Source organism: Xiphophorus hellerii, chromosome 16 (assembly GCF_003331165.1).
Source record: "Xiphophorus hellerii strain 12219 chromosome 16, Xiphophorus_hellerii-4.1, whole genome shotgun sequence".
Lineage (NCBI taxonomy): Eukaryota > Metazoa > Chordata > Actinopteri > Cyprinodontiformes > Poeciliidae > Xiphophorus > Xiphophorus hellerii.
In genome coordinates this window covers 4585939-4603015 of record NC_045687.1, presented here as the reverse complement: position 1 = coordinate 4603015, position 17077 = coordinate 4585939, and the positions used below count along the sequence as shown (strand labels likewise).

General features: G+C 37.4%; 1 protein-coding gene across 1 annotated transcript; it reads left to right on the top strand.

Moving 5' to 3' along the window:
• The first annotated feature begins 5395 nt into the window (after positions 1 to 5395).
• gfap (glial fibrillary acidic protein) lies at positions 5396 to 16953 on the top strand. The gene is made up of 9 exons (XM_032587032.1): positions 5396 to 5944; positions 9927 to 9987; positions 10091 to 10186; positions 10664 to 10825; positions 11575 to 11700; positions 13110 to 13330; positions 13421 to 13464; positions 14490 to 14572; positions 14680 to 16953. Exons 1-9 carry the CDS (start codon positions 5430 to 5432, stop codon positions 14719 to 14721), a joined length of 1350 nt encoding a protein of 449 aa, XP_032442923.1. The 5' UTR covers positions 5396 to 5429; the 3' UTR covers positions 14722 to 16953.
• Positions 16954 to 17077: the final 124 nt, after the last annotated feature.

Below are 17077 nucleotides of genomic sequence, written 5' to 3'. Positions count from 1 at the left end.
AAACCCACAGAGCCGTCCGTGTCGTTATCCCTGCAGGGTTGTTTTGTTCTCCTTTTCTCCAGAGTTAAAACAATAATATTGTTGTTTCTAAGTGATATGAACCTGTTTTCTCTGCATTGTTTGAAGTCTGAAAGCTCTGCATTTTTTTTGTTACTTTGACCAGATAAATGCTAAATCTTTTCTTGTAATTTCGGAGACATGTTCTCAGTAGTTTTTTAAAGAACAATGTTCATTTTACTAAAACATAAACCTGTTAAGAGTAAAATCAGAGAAACTGATCATTTTAAATGGTCTCTTAATTTTCTCCAGAGCTGTATTTTCCTTTTCCGTCTCATTCGGGTCGATCCCGACAGCAGCCATTTTGTTCATGAATCTTTCTCTTGCACGTTGGTTAAAGAGTTTTCACAAATTTTCTTTTTGCTGGTTTTCTATGCATTGTGCTGCGCTAGCCTACTAATAAGGCGCTTGCAGACTAGTGGGAACTACAGTATGTATATAAATGATAAAATAACTGGCCTTTTAATTTTTTAAATCATATTCTGTTGAATTTCGTTTCATGCAGCCTTCCAGCTGTAGTTTGCGGCTGAATCCTGTTGTGATGCCGGGGTCCGGTATGCCGGTCTGTCTGAGCAGCACATTCCTGCTGACAGGCAGACTGGAGCTTTGGGCCCAACCGGGCTCTCTACAGCCTCTTTGTGGCTGCGCCCTGTTTGGACCTGCTGGTGCTGAGTCATGCAGCTGGCCCGTCCGATCCAGTTAAACCCGCTTGCTTTTTATATCAGGCCTTCGATGTCACGCCTTCTGCTTCAGCGTAGCTCTGCTACGGTTTGGATTAGTTCGTTTTGAAGACTTGTTCACATTTTCTTTGGTTGAAGCATTTAATGTCTGATTTTTTTTTTTTTTTTATGCTGTAAATGCAGCTTTGTACTTTTCTACTTTTTGATTGTTGACATGCGTAACCGTGGCAACAGGGTATTGTTCTTACAGTTGGGCGCATTTGATTGGCATCTTTAAAGCTCAATTTGTTCATATTTCTTTGGTTGAGGCATTTAATGTTTTGGGCAATTTTGGATGCTGTTCTACTTTTTGAGAGTTATGATGCGTAACCATGGCAACAAGGTATAGTTTTTTTTTAAAACTTGGAGCAGCTGAATAGCATCTTTAAAGCCCAAATAATACCTGAACTATGACCTCAAACCTTAGAGGAAACCCATTAAACCCATTTTAATATATATAATATGAAATCATATGTGTGTGTTTTGATCGTGCTGCATCCTAAATGCACAAAGAAGCGTTGTCGCAGATCCTTCCTCCCAGCAGCCTTTAGACTCTCTAACTGCTCCAAAAAATAAAATCACTGGATTTTGTTGCTGTACATTTAATGTACAGACTATCAAAATGTACATATTAAAATATTAAAAGTAAAATGTATTAAATGTACATTTTACATTATTTTTTACATATTAAATGTCAAATGTAATATTTTTTATATTATAAATTAAACCCAAAATTCAAAACAACCGTTTCAACATTACAAAAAGACATAAATAAATAATAAAATTACGCAAACATTTTCAGTAATATTGAAACTAAATTATAAACAAATATAAATAAAAATAATAACAGACTTCAATTATAAATGTATCCATTCTATCAGTTCAGCATTAATTCATTCTCTATTCTATGGGAAAATAACGGCTGTTTTATTTTATTGTCCAGCTAAAAAGATAATTTCTTCTAAATACGCCATCTGGCAGATTTTTTAATTTGTTGCTTTGGTATATTGGGGAGAGTGGACCTGAGCCGGTTCTCTAGGCCAGGATTCGGTTTGGTATGAGGTCATGTACGTTCAGACAACAATGAAGTTGAAGTGCAGCTTTCAGAGAGTCGATGTGGTTATTTTAGTTTAAAATGCCAGAACGGTCCAAGTTAAAAGGTGGTGGTGTCGTCCAGGCTTCAGATTAGCTCTGCTATTCCGCCTCTTTTTGCAGTTCGTCCAGAGGAGATCAGGCCCTAAAACGAAAACATCAGTCAGCTGTTTGTCCCTCTTTGCGACTCCATCTTCCAGGAAGCAGGGAAGCTCCAGACTGTACGAACACTCTGTTTGGATGCTTAATAATCAGGAGAAATTACCTCAGTGACCAAATCTAAGGCAACAGCGGCGATTGTCTGAAAAATCCACTGAGCCGAAACAATTAGTGTCAGCGAGATGATGCAACGGCGCCGTTAATCCTTGGAGATGAAGCCTTTTAAGTCAACAAATCTCTGCCAGACTTACTGTGCCATCTTGTTTAACCTCTATTAACAGAAACCAATTGGGATTCAAGACACTGTGCTGTTTTTCTTCTACAGCATCAACGCTCCAGGCCAGATAGTAAAATGAAAGGAGGCTTTATTCACTGGCTCCCAGAAACAATGGCAGTAACTTTATGACCCAAAGAAATCCTTTTTGTTGCCCTGCTGCTGGTAGCAAAACAGCAGTTTATGCAAATATAACCATGCAGGATTTATTGTTTTTATTATTATTGTGCAGGAAATTCCTCAGAAGCATCAAGAGCTACCATTTTAATTTAATTTATATGAAATTTGCAAACTTATTTTGTGTATTTTGTTAAAATGCAAAAAGAATTTAGCCTCTTTTTTTAATGGCATTTATTGAAAGAAAGAAAGAAAGAAATGACCAATTATCGTTAAAATTTAATCTATATGATCTTAGGAAACTTATTTTGTATATTTAAACAAAATGTCATAAGAATTTAGCAACTTTTCCTAATGACATTTATTTAAAGAGAATGAAATTACTAATTAATTTTAACTTGGATGAACTTTGGAAACTTATTTTGCTTATTTAGACCCAGAACAGTGAAAATGTAACCACTTTTCCTAATGGCAATTATCGAAAGAAAAATAAATTATCCACAGTTATCATTTAATTTGAACTTCAACAATCTTTGGAATCTTTTGCATATTTGGACCCAATGTAATTAAAATTTATCCTCTTTACTAATCCCATTTATTGAAAGAGGAAAGAAATTATCAAAAATTATTATTTAATTTTAACTGGTATGATCTTTGGGAACTAACAAATATTTATGGCGTTCATTGAAAGAGAGAAAGAAAAGACCAACTTGAATGAAGAAGACATGTTGGTTCTTTTAACCATCTGATAAACTGCAGCACTCTCTGTTTTCACCAACATTTCCTGTGTTTAATTTTCTGTTTTTGTGTTGAGGGACATTAGCGATTTAATCTTATCTCTAAATTGTCCTATGGAAGAAAAAGCCGAAAGGAGAAGATTTGCAGAAGAGCTGAGCCCTGTGGTTGCCAAGGCAGTGGGAGAGCAGCGGCTCGTAACGCAGCCTCAGTTCGTCAATCTGAAGCTCAGATTGAGTTTGCACTCTGCGAACCTTTCCTCCTTACGCTGCACTTCGCCATCCATCAGGACGTCTAATAACCTGAACTTCACACACAAAGACCAGACACTTAAAAACCTGCTGCTTTCTCTCTCTGCCTGAATATAAAATATGTTCCACCAAGATGGTTGGTTAGATTGGAAACTCCAATAAAAATCTTAGTCTTTGTTTTTTACTTCCAGTTGCGCACGTCGGCTCAAGCTGAATTGGAGTCAGTAGAATCTCTGAACAGCGATTTCTAAGGTTTGCAACAGATTTTAAGTTTGGATTTAGGTCTGGACTTTGCTAAGTGTGTCGTTCAACGCATCAACTATAAAACCTGCTAGCTTTACCTCCAGTTGCCTGATAAGAATCGATCCCTTGCACTACGCTTTGCTTCGTATGCAGAACTCTGGTTTTTAATTTCACCCGACAGAAAATCAACATCAACTTTCACAGCTTCTGTTCGTTGATTGGCCCGGTTGACATTCTACCAGACTAATCCACTTCAATGGGAGAAAGCCCAGACTGAGCAGTGAAGAGTTTAGAATCAAGTGGATCTGTCTATTTTTATTTTGTTGATATCGTTGAGTTTTTTACTGACATTTCATTAAATCAGTTAATTCTATTTAAAAGCTAAGTAACTTCTACATCTAGTTGTTTGCACAGGCTTTTATTTACGAGGATCTGAGTAAAGGGTTGAATGTTAAGCATAGTTTTCATGTGACGTCACACTTCTGGGAACTTTGTAACGGACAGCCATGCTCGTTGGCATGGAGTTGCTATGACAACAATAAACAAATCACGAGCTTAGAACCAGCGCTCGTCTCACTTCTGTCTAACTTATAAACACTACAAGTACATTACAACTATTGCTTTAACAATTTTTGAGTACTCTTCCCACCTCTGTGTAATACCATCAGGGATATTTACTGTAGTACTAACCGCCGAACCAGCAAAATTAGCTTAGCTAATGTAGCTTTTAGCTGACAGCTAATCCGGACATGTGGCCTACATTACGCCGCCAGTCACCAGAGCCTGTTATTCACATGAAGAGTTCGTACGTTATTTACAATCAGACATTGATTATATGCATTCATAGTTTTCAGGTGAAGCTCCTCCATGTTGTACGCTCTCTTTGTATTTATTAAGTACTTAACTATATCGGAGTATGAGATTGGAGGCAGCGTGTCCACATCGTCTGAAATATTTTCATTCTCCGTCTCATTCAGGTCGATCCCGACAGCAGCCGTTATATATATATATATATATATATATATATATATATATCTTTCTCTCACACATTGATCAAGAGTGTCCATATATTTTCTTTTTGTTGGTCTTGAATCCATGGGTCCACTATGCTTTGCTCTGCACTTGCCTACTTCCGGTTCAGACTTGTGCGAACTATCTATTACATGCCATACAGATTTTCACCTCTATTTTACATTGATACACCACTTTGTCCAGGTTTATCCCATAAAATCCAAATAAAAAGACTGAAGTTTGTCTGTCATGTGACAGTTTGTGCTTCTAAAAGGCACTTTTCCAGTTGTTGTCTTTATCTTGTTTGTAAATCATTGTTTTTGTATTTTTAGATAGTTATGATGTCTCTCCAACACCCTCTCCCCTTGTTTAATCAAAGTCCCTTTCTGTGTCTCTGTGTTTTGAAGAGCGCATGTGTGGTCAGGTTGGATTTGTGGCCAGGGCCTGTCACACAAATTCCTTTTCATTCGCTTGGAGCAGAAAGAAAGCGAGTTGGGCAAAAAGGGGGTGAACGTAGGACTGAAAGAGTGAGTGAGTCAGAGGGAGGAAAAGGGGGAGAGGACGAAGAAAAAAAAAATGCCGGAGACATTTGTAGTTGAGTGGACGAGCACGGACAATCCCTGGCGCACAGCTTTCTGAGTGTCGAGTAAACCAGCCCTTCGCTTTCCTCTTTTTGTTCCATTCACTGCCCGCCCCACCCTGTGGCCCAAAGGGGGGTTGCTCCCTCTATAAAACCCCTGCTTGTGCACCGGGTGAGTTTATTCCCCCAGCATGGAGAGCCAGAGGGTCCAGTCCTCGTACAGGAAACGTTTTGGGCCTCAGGGCGGCTCGGGCGCCAGAATCGGTAGCCTGTCTTCCAACCGCCTCTCCTGGCATGGCACCCCGCGGTCCATCACCCTCTCCAGCCCCATTTCCAGGCTCTCCCTGGGCTCTGCCAGCACGGCCCTGCTGCTGGGGAGCCCCGGCGACCGGCTGGACTTCTCCGCCGACTCCCTGATGAAGGCCCACTACAAAGAAATACGCACCAATGAGAAGATGGAGATGATGGGCCTGAACGACCGCTTTGCCAGCTACATAGAGAAGGTGCGCTTGCTGGAGCAGCAGAACAAGATGTTGGTGGCGGAGCTGAACCAGCTGAAGGTGAAGGAGCCCAGCCGCCTGGGAGACATCTACCAGGATGAGCTCAGGGAGCTTCGGCGGCAGGTGGATGGGCTCACCAACGGGAAGGCCCGATTGGAGGTCGAGAGGGACAACCTGGCTGCCGATCTGGCCATGTTGAAGCAAAGGTAAGGCGATGGAGGGTGGGACTCCAGTGGGAGGAGTGTATCCAGACACGGTTGCTATGTTCAATGACTTGTATGCATTTAAAGACTGAGCGCAGTCACTTTGACTGCCTAAGAGAGAGTTTATGTGGCAGTCGAGAAACACTGACTAGGCTACAGAGCAGTGTTTATTAAACCTTTTCAGGCTGAGAACCACTTAGCTTGATATATACAAACAACCTGAAAAGAAAATATGAGGCTCTTAACTCACTTTGTTCATCCTAATGACAAAGGCTGTTTGGTAAATGTTAATGGCCATAAACACATCGACTCATTTTGAGCTATTTCCAGATTCTGACAGTGTGGATTCTAAGCTCTCCAATAATCTCAAACACATGAAAATAAAAAGAAAAGTTAAGTGTTGTCTGCATTAATAACATTTAGGGCTATTTGTAATTTAGAAGCTCAACAAATGGAAAAATAGACTTGAGTTGCTTTGCCAGAAACAAAAATCCTCTTCTATCCAAATCCATTTTTATCAATTTTATTTCTGTTTTTTAATTAATTTAATTTCATCATTTTTAATTAAATATTAGTAATAGCTATTGATATGTGAGAAGAGTATTATAATCAAGCCAAGTTGTAAAAAGCAAAGAACAGTTCTCACCAACTGAGACTAGTTCACGGCTTAGAGCCGTTCAAAAGAATCAAATTGTTTGTGAACAACACATCAAAACTCTCAGCAGGATTTACTTGACTTCCTCCGATCATATAAGAAATCCTGCTGTTTCCTTTCAATCAGTATTTTCAGTTTTTCTTTTGAGTGACCCGGGTTTAATCCATCATTATTTTTAAACACAATCCTTTGCTAAGCTAGCTGTAGCGTCGCACTTTGCGATAACGTCACAGTAAAGAGTCATTTACATGCAGTATGTTGCCGACCACCAGGGGGCGCCCACGGACCACAGTTAGAGAGATTACTATTGAGAGATTATTTGGTTTTTAAACATGGTGGACTGCCTTCAAACTGTCACTGGTTGCCATGGTTACCCGGCATTACCTCTGGAGTTGACGACGCAAACATGAATTCTTCATAAAATCAAGAAAATTACGGACAACCCCGACCGTCCTCCTTATGAGGCCGTCGTGGGAAAACAGAGCGTCTTCAGTGAGAGGCTTCTTCATATTCACTGTAACACAGACTGCTACAGGAGATTTCTTTTGCCAACAGCCATCACTATCTACAATAACTCTGAAGAATCTGAATTGGTGAGTTACAACAATGTTTAACGTACCTTTCCGATCAATAAAGTATTTTTGAGAATGAATTAGCCAGCATGTTGTTGGCCTACAACTGTTTATCACAGTTAAGCTGCCAAAGTCACATTGACAGTTGCTACCAACTGATTGTTTAAATTTTGTTGCACAATGAAAATAAAGGGATGAGTTGCGCCTTAATGACCCAAATGCATTAACAACCAGGAGAGTAAATAAATGATGAGGAAAAAATGGACCAAGCCTCAGGTGCTGGACATTAATTATTAGGAATATTAAAGCAATTTTGTTCACAGTTAAATCATCTTTTAGTCCCTATAAATAAGACAAACGTATCTGATAGGGATTTCCTAAAAATGTAAATTTTCTTAAAAAACTGTGTTTATATTTAGCCTGCAGTCGCTATTATAGTGAAATTTTCCATGCAGGTGAAATAAAATTGGTTGCTAGTTTTCAAAGAGAATTGCAGCAATTGTTGAACTTTTCCAAATTTCAACAATTTGGAAAAGTTCCAATAGTATGAACACTTTGTGCCTGTATCAAACTCTTGACTTTCAGGTGTTTTTTGTTTTGTATTTTTTAGATGCATCTCTGCTTCAGCACTTCCTCTAAACTACTTAAATGTAGCGTATTGGAATGAAAACTTACAAGGTTTTACTTTGCAAAATAGAGTTTTAAATAATTTTTGCACAAATAAAGGTAAGCTGTGTTTACCCGTTCATTTAAATGGAGATGTGGTTTTCCTTGCGATTCGCTGGAATGCACACCAACACGTGCAGCGGGAGCTCTGCTCCCTTTTTCTAAACTTGATCCTGACTGAACCCCTCGCCGCTTTTGAGAGGCTGTGGAGGAATGAGCGGCTGCACAATGGTGGCTCCTCACAAAGGGAGGTAGCTGCTCGCTTTTCCTCTCGTTTTTCATAAACAAATTAATTCATGAACATCGCCTCGCTGGGCGTATTTCACTTCTCCAAAGCACAGAAGGGTGGAGTACCCAAAAACTTTACTCAAGTAAGAGAAGCAGCACCTCAACATAAATATATTAAAGTAAAAGTAAGCAGTAGCCATCAAAGAAATTACTCAACTTAGGGTTAAAAAAAAAGTATCAGTTACTCAAGTTATCAATCATTTAATATTTAAAAATTACATAATCAGATGGATCAAGATATAAATTTAGTGGAAATTTTGAAATCAGTTTCTTTAAATAAAAAAAACGTATTAAACTTTAACAGAAACTGCAGGTATGTGTCTGTGTCTGGTGGATTTTTGGTTAAAACATGTTTGTTTTTCATTGAGTGGGTAGAAAATCCAGAAATTTTACTCAAGTAAGAGAAGAGATACTGAAAAATAAAATTACTCAAGTAAAAGTAAAAAGTAAAGCATAAAAAGACTACGTAAAAAAAAAAAAAGTTACTCAAGTAAATGTAACTTGTTACTATCCAGCTCTGGTAATAATAACATGCGTCGCTGGACTCAACAATTTAAGTGCTGATTGAAAGTCTGAGGGTGGGAAGATCTGCTCCCTGCCCTCTGACCGCGCAGCTGCTCGTCCTGTGAAAGATTAGTGCTCTGAGGGTCAAAGGTCACTTTCCAGGTTCCCACTGACTTCTGTGCTGCTCTGCATGAAGCTGTACAGATGTTATGCAAAGCCTCAGTGAGTCCGGGTCTGTCTGCGTGCGACAGATGGATCGTGGGGTGTTGTCCGTCCCAGTTCAGGTCTGTCGGGGTGTGTGTGTGTGTGTGTGCGGGGGTGTGTGTGTGTGGGTGTGTGTGTAGTCCATCCCGTGGGAAAGGCCTCTGGGTGTTAGATTAGAGTGAAAGTGCAATGATGCATGAGCTGCTCATTCAGCTGAGTCCTGTTATTCCTCTGCAGCAGGAAAAAATGCCAATTGAAAGTCTAATCAAAATATTTCAAACCTATTTAAAAATTATCCACATGCAGGACAAAAATCACGTTTCTCTGACTAAAACATGCCGGGTTGATCATTTAGAGCAGCTCTGTCAAACTCATTTTCGTTTTGGGCCAATTAAAGATCAGGAATCCTCTTAAAGGGCCGGTTGTGCCAGGATGTATTGATAAAACCCATTAAAATATTAATTCATTCTTAAAATTACATATTATTCAATGTCTTTTTAGTCCCTCCAGGATTTCATGATACTTTTTGTAATTTTGATGTCAGATTGTACTGTAGTCCGTCATCATTGCAAAAAAAACAAAAAAAAAAACACCCTGGCACAACCAGCCCTTTAAGAGCATTCATTCATTTCATAAATTTCTTTTAAAAAAAAGAAAAAAAGTTTTTTTAAGTTTCAATTGCTGAACATTTTGACATTTGAAACTCAGAAAAAAATATCTGTATAAATTTTCTGAAATTATTCTAAAAATTTGAGTTTAATTTAATTTGAGTTTAGTTCTACTTTAGTTTAATCACTAAAGTTTTGAATGGAAATTTACTTTTTTTTTGTTGTTTTTTTTTGTTTTGTTTTTGTTGAACTTTGCCAGTGGTTAAAAAAAATTTATTTAACAAATTTAGACTCATGTTATATTTTTAAACCACATAAAAAACGTCTATTTCCACATTAAAAAATGGTGCCAAATTTTAGTTTATGTATAAAACAAAAGGAAAATCAAATAGACAAATATAAATTAAGTAATTATTAATGAAAAGAAACTACGCTTATTTTTACAGCCGTGTCATAAATTTCAGTTTTGTGTTTTATTTTTTTGACAGACTTCAAGATGAGATGACTCTGCATCAGGAAGCAGAAAACAGTTTGAACACTTTCAGACAGGTACGGCTGCGTCCCTGAAACTACACATTTCAGGTAATCCACATGTTCAGGTGTCTGAATCTGTAATCTGAGGCCGTCTTGTCGTTTGTCGATCTTTGTGAAGGATGTGGACGAAGCGGCTCTCAGTCGAGTCCAGCTGGAGAGGAAGATTGAAGCTCTGCAGGACGAGATCAACTTCCTGAAGAAAATCCACGAGGAGGCGAGAATCGAGATTAAGACCAGCAAGAAACCAGGATGATAATGGCTGACAGTTATAACTCCTTCCTTCCTTCCTTCCTTGCTTCCTTCCTTCCTTCCTTCCTTCTTGCCTCCTTCCCTTCCTTCCTCCCCTCCTTCCCTCCCTCCATCCTTTCCTCCCTCCACCCTTCTTTTCTTTCCTTCCCTCCCTCTTTCTCTTCCTTCCTTTCCTCCCTTTCTTCCTTCCTTCCCTCCTTCCCTTCCTTCCTCACCTTCTTTCCCGTCCTCCCTTCCTTCCTTCCTTCCCTCCTTCCCTTCCTCCCTCCACCCCTCCTTTCTTTCCTTCCCTCCCTCCTTTCCTTCCTCCCTTTCTTCCTTCCTTCCCTCCTTCCCTTCCTCCCTCCACCCTTCCTTTCTTAACTTCCCTCCCTCTTTCCTTTCCTTCCTTCCCTCCCTCCCTCCCTTCCTTTCCTTCCCTCCCTTCCTTCCTTTCCTCCAGGAGCTGCGTGAGCTGCAGGACCAGCTTGTGGCCCAGCAGGTCCATGTCGATCTGGACGTGTCCAAACCGGATTTGACTGCGGCTCTGAGGGACATCAGAGTTCAGTATGAGAACATGGCCACGTCCAACATGCATGAAACCGAGGAGTGGTACCGATCCAAGGTCAGAAGACTCACCTCTGCACTGAAAAACATCATTCTGCGCTGAAGTAGATTTTATACAACTGAATCTATGAAATCAACAATACAAATTCCAGTTGGTGTCTTTACACAAATATATTTAGTTCAAGATACAAGACATTGTCATTACTTACTGGCTAGTTGTTAGCAATTACATGAAAGTGCACCATGAGTGAGTTAAATGCTCATTTTCATGCCTGACAGTTCAGCCTTGCATACGACTGTGTTTGTTTTTACTGAAAAAAGTGAACGAACTATAACTGCTTTCCATATTTTCTGTCAAAGTTTGAGCAGAAAAACGAATAAAAAGCAGGAGCACTGAGTTGTTTCAATCAACTATTTCCTTTTTATTTAAGCAGTTTCTAGTCAGTTAAAAAAGCTTAATTACAACATACTCAGATTTATTTAGTTAACTTAAGATTTTACAGTGTACTTGCACATTGTATTTACCTCATAAAAATGATGAATAAGTTATACAAAATTCAGTTTTGTATAACTTTACTTTTGTAGCAATCAGCTAAAATACTTTAAACAAACAGGCTTGCTTGATAAACATAAATAAATTATGCAAATAGTTACCTTATTTTTTTAAAGCCAATAGGGAAGATTATTTTTTATCAGCATTTAGTTCAATAAATATTTCATGTCATCAGAACGCCTAGCTAGTGACATCATGTTGAGGAAAATGTGAAAAGATGTAGCGCTGTTCGACTGTTTGGGTTTTTCTCCCAGTTTGCTGACCTGACAGACGCAGCCAATCGAAATGCGGAGGCCCTGCGCCAAGCGAAGCAGGACGCCAACGAATATCGGCGTCAGGTTCAGGCTCTGACCTGCGACTTGGACGCTCTCAGAGGCACCGTAAGTTCTGCCGATCTCAGGAAAAGCTGCGTGAAAAGTGTCCAGCGTTTACATTAAAGAATAACCAGCTACGCCTGTTCAGACGAGGGACTAAAACTGAAATAATAAATAAGACTAAACAAACTTACGGGTAACTTTTCAACACAGTATATGAGCTTGTTTTATGTCAATAATTTCAAAATGTGCATGTTCCACTGGCGCCGTTGCCTAGCAACCCCAGCCAGGCCAAGCCCGTTGCCTAGCAACCAAATTTTAATTCCACTGGCAGATTATTTATAAGTTATTTATGAGTGAAAGTTGTATTTTTCATCAATAAGAAGAGATTAATGACTTAAAACAAACCATTTGTTGTCAAAAAGCTGCTTGTAAGATGTAACACTTGAAGTAGGACACAACTAAGGTATTTGCACTAGAAATCAGACAAAAGGGGCATTTTATGGACAATCTTTCAACATAGTATTTGACTGGGAATCAGTTTCATTCTTTTAATCTGTAATCTATCAACGCAGAATAAAGTTTACTGCAAAAACACAAAATTTTACCAAGTAATTTTCATCTAGTTTCTATTGCAAATGTTTTAGTACTCTTGAAGTAAGACAAATATAACTTAAAAGTACGTTTTCAGCGAGATATCAGAGCTTGTTTTAAGTCAATAATTCCTTAACATTGATTAAAGATTACTAGCTGTAACTGAAATAATCTGCCAGTGGAAATATATCTAGCTGAAAAGTTACTTTCGAGTTAGTTAAAAGTAATTTCTAAGTAACTTAAAAGTTACTTTTAATTTTTAAGTTACTTAAGTTAGTTAACTTGTTGTTTTTAAGTTGGTTAAAAGTAACTAGAGTTACTTTTAAATTGCTTTAGTTAGTTGAAAGTTACTTTTTTCTTAAAAGTAATTTAAAAACTTTACTAACTTGTTACATTTAAGTTACTTTTAAATTAATGAAAAGTTTATTTTAACCATCTTAACTTTTAAGTTAACTTAAAGTAACTTGGTTTTAAATTTCTTAAGGTACTGAAAAGTAACTTGTTATATTTAGGTTACTTAAAAATAACTTTAAAGTAACTTGACTTTTAAGTTAGTTAGTTAGTTAGTAAGTTAAGTCACTGTTAAGTAACTTCAAAGTTACTTTTAACTTTGAAGTTACTTAAAAGTTAGGTCAGTTAAAAGTAACTTAAGTTTTAAATAACTTAAGTTTGTTGAAAGTTACTTTTAAGTTATTGGATAGTTTCAGTAATTTAAAAGTAACTTTTAAGTTACTTTTAACTTAAGTTACTTTTAAGTACTTTTAAGTCTTAAATAAGACATTTGTCTTACTTCACATGTAGTAGTTATCTGCAGTAGAAACCAGATTATTGGCGTTTTTTGCGGTGAAGCTGCTGATGAGCCGAATCTCCTCGTCCTCCAGAACGAGTCTCTGGAGCGCCAGCTGCGGGAGCTGGAGGACCGCAGCGCCATGGAGGCTGCCGGGTACCAGGACACGGTGAGCCGCCTGGAGGAGGAGATCCAGGCCCTGAAGGAGGAGATGGCCCGGCATCTGCAGGAGTACCAGGACCTCCTCAATGTCAAACTGGCTCTGGACATCGAGATCGCCACCTACAGGAAACTGCTGGAAGGAGAGGAGAGCAGGTGACACGCAGCTTTGAAAACTGGACATATTTGGCCTTTTGCCACAAAAACAGTGAAACAAAAACATGTTTTTCTTCTTTTTGCCATCAGGATCACCATTCCAGTTCAGAGCTTTTCCAACCTGCAGTTTAGAGGTCAGAATCTGATGCAGCAATAATATTTTCTTATAATAAAATGTTTTTGGTTGGAAGAGGGGAAATTTTATTTCATTGTGAGAGTAGAAAGTAGAAACCTTCAGTAAAATATGTTCATTATTTATGTTTGTAATGAGTCAGAAGCAGGAGTCAAGGCTAAATGTCTAACATAGGATTATTATTATTGCCATTTAAAGTAATGAAAACAAAAAAAAATATTTAAATTTAATGCCATGCAAATAAACTGAAATAAAAATGAATGTTAGCTTCTTTGTTGATTGTAGGAATATAAAGAGAGATTTTTTTTTTTTTTGCCAGTTAAGATCATTAAAAACAAAATAAACTTAAACTTATTGGATAGTTTGGTGGTGAAAATGTGCAGTGAGAAATTTAGAATATATATATTTTTTTAAATTTAAAATCACAAAGTTGTAAAAATAAACTGAAATAAGAACATATTTTAGCTACGTTAGTTTTAATAGAAATGTACAGTGGCACATTAAAGATTCTTCATTTGCCATTTAAAGTCATAAAATAAAATTAAATAAATAAATGTAGGTTACTTTGGCAGAGTGTAAACAGGAATAACTTACCAATTATGTTAATTAAAAACAGAATAACAAAATATTTGTATTATCTAGTGTGATTAAAATATTATAATTTTTACATTTAAAGTCATAAAACAGTAAAATAAACTGGAATAAAAAATTTATTTATAATAATAAATGTTTGAAGTGACACATTACACAAATTCCTTAATACTAATTTACTCTGAAAAACAGCTTCCTATTGTTTTTTGCCTGGCTTTTCAGTCAGTCGTTTAATAAATATAAGAACAGGTCCATAAATTAAAAAAATAGTATGGGCAGTTTAAAGGTTTAAAAATATTTAGATATACTCAATCCAGTCAGTCTTAAATATTTAGTGTTTATTATAAAGCTTAGTAGGAAGTGAAATATTTTTTAGATTTTCTTGCATTCTCCAGAGATCCTAAATGGTTTTTTTTATATCTGTTTTCTGGTTAGAAACTAATTTGGACACTAAAACTCCAGAGGCTCATGTGAAGCGAAGCATCCTGGTCCGAACTGTGGAGACCAGAGACGGGGAGGTAGGAGCGCTGCACCGCTCATGTTTTCCCTCCAGGTGGCAGTGTTGAGCCAAGTGTTACTTTTTGCTGTTTTTAAACACTAAATCTGTGTTTTTTTCCCTTTTCAGATCATTAAGGAGTCAACCACTGAACACAAAGACCTTCCTTGAATTGCAAAGAATTTCTCCGTTATGTCCTTGAACACATTAAGATCTTTCTGAATGAAATATTCCTTTATTTTCAGTTTAAACCTCAAAGGTGCCTCCATTATGAAGTGCTTTCTAATCAGTTTAGCACGCTTACAATTACTTTCAGACTAAAATTTCCATTTTTAAGTCGATGCAGTCATGTAACCGATTCTACTAAGATGTAAAACTGTATTGTGGCTGAAAAATTAGATTTTATTTGCATTGATTCCAGTAATCTGTCATAGAAGAGGCCTTGAAATGTAGATTGTGTTGATCCAATTTGTAGCGTTGTGGAGGTTGACGTGTGGCTACGTGTATGTGAAACGTGGTGGGCAGGAGGGAGCTCTTGGTTTGTAAACACTGAAACTGGATTTTAGGTGAGAAACGGGAGATGAGTTTATGTCACAGCATCTTTCGACAGAACGACAGCTGAATCCCAGCGGTTTGCTTTTACATTTGCCTGGTGCTATTTTTTTATTTCCTTCAGGAGTTTCATCCACGTCTCTTGTTTAAAGTCCTGAATATCTGCATGTTGTTCTGTTAGACATCTAACAAGCTGAGGTTTAATCAGATTAATTTGAGTTTTACTCTCTAATAATTTGTAGCCCAGGCAAAGTTATGCATCTTGGATTGATAATTGAGTTTCTTCACTTTTTTCTAATTAAGTTTGCAATGTCTCAAGCAGGGTGACTCCTAACAGTATTTCTCTGTGAATAAAAAGATCAGTGCCTTTTAATTAGTCAAAAGAGTTAGAAATAATAAGTCAAGCGTCCTTGTACAGAAGAAGATTAGTGCCACTGGGAAGGGGAGCAAAACAATTCTGACTTTTCCCCTCCTCAGAATTAGATTTGTTTAAATTGTTTTTGCAACATCAGGAAAATTTAGTCTTTAAATTTCTTAGAAATCTACCAAGTAATTTTGGTACAGGTTTTCAGTGCATATAAAGTGCAGGTTTACAAATTCTATAACAAGGAAGAAATGGATAAGAGATTATTTTCATACACTAACATCATAATTAACGTACAGCTAAAAATGTTTGGGTTTTTTATTTGGATTTTGACATGATTGACGGAATTAAAATTCTGAGATTAAAGTCAGAATTCTGAGAAAACAATTCTGGGGAAAGAAATTTCAAAATTGTGATATTAGTATCAGAATTCTGAATTTAAAAAGTGAGAATTTTGAAATAAAAGTTGGAATCTTGAAATTAAAATTAAAATTTTGAGGGGAAAAAAGTTAGAACAAGTCAGAATTCTAATAAAAGGTCAGAATTGGGAGGAAAAAAAATCTGAGGAAAATAAATCTGAGAATTCTGATTTTAAAAAAGTAGGAATTTTGAGATAAAAAGTAGGAATTCTGAAATTAAAGTCAGAAATGTGAGGGGGAAAAAATAAGAATTTGAATTCTGAGGAAAAAATTCAGAGGAACAAAAATTCCAGAAATCTGAGATTAACATCAGAGTTCAGAGAATTTATCTCAGATAAATTCTTACTTATCTGACATGAGTAAAAATTTTGAGAGAAAAAATTATTTCGAAAAAAATATTTTGAAAGTCAAAATTCCGAAATAAGTTTGAATTCTGAGGTGAAAAAAAATCTGAGAAACTCTGGATTCTGAGAAAAACGTCGGAATTGTGAGTTTATAGTCAGAACTCTGGGAAAAAAAATTTTTATTTGGTGGCTGTAATCCTGATTTTAAAACTGCAGGTTTTGTGAGGACGAAGCGTCCGGACCAGGCTCTCATCTTGCAGACGAGTTGAAGACAGGCAGGTCTCTGTTAAAGGCGTGGAAGCTAACGCGACCTTTGCCCTACATACCGGGGTTCCTGCTCAGAAAGCGGCAGCCAGTTTTTGTAGAGTTGGGCCAGACAGCGGATGATGAGTAGAGCAGCAGAGCTCGCTCTCTGATTTATTAATTGTTTTAGTTCTGGAGGAGAGGATGTTGGCGTTAGGAAGATGGAGACACGTCAGTCCTGGCTTTGGACCGAAACACGCTGACAGGCGCTATCGAGATTGGAGCGCCGCCTCTGTCCCTCACCAAGGTCACCGTGTGATTCATGCCTCCTACTTTGTCTCCTTTCCTTTCTAACACACTTTGATGTATTTTCTACCCTTGTTTAGCTTTTTTTTTGATGTTTCTATTATTTTTTTGCTTAGGAAATGTTTGCAGATTTAGCTCTGACCAATGCTAACAATAAAATACTTTCTTTCCTGGAGATGTTTTATCTGTGTTTGTATTAATATGCATCATTCTGACAGATGGATCGTGTTTTTTTTTTTTCTTTCTGCTGACATATGCAACATATATGAGAATAGTTTCAGTAAATATGAGTATAATAT

Coding starts and splice junctions, on each gene's coding strand:
- gfap (XM_032587032.1), top strand. CDS start 5,430: ATGGAGAGCCAGAGGGTCCAGTCCTCGTACAGGAAACGTTTTGGGCCT. Junction 9,988..10,090: donor GTTTGAACACTTTCAGACAG/GTACGGCTGCGT, acceptor ATCTTTGTGAAG/GATGTGGACGAAGCGGCTCT. Junction 11,701..13,109: donor TGGACGCTCTCAGAGGCACC/GTAAGTTCTGCC, acceptor CTCGTCCTCCAG/AACGAGTCTCTGGAGCGCCA.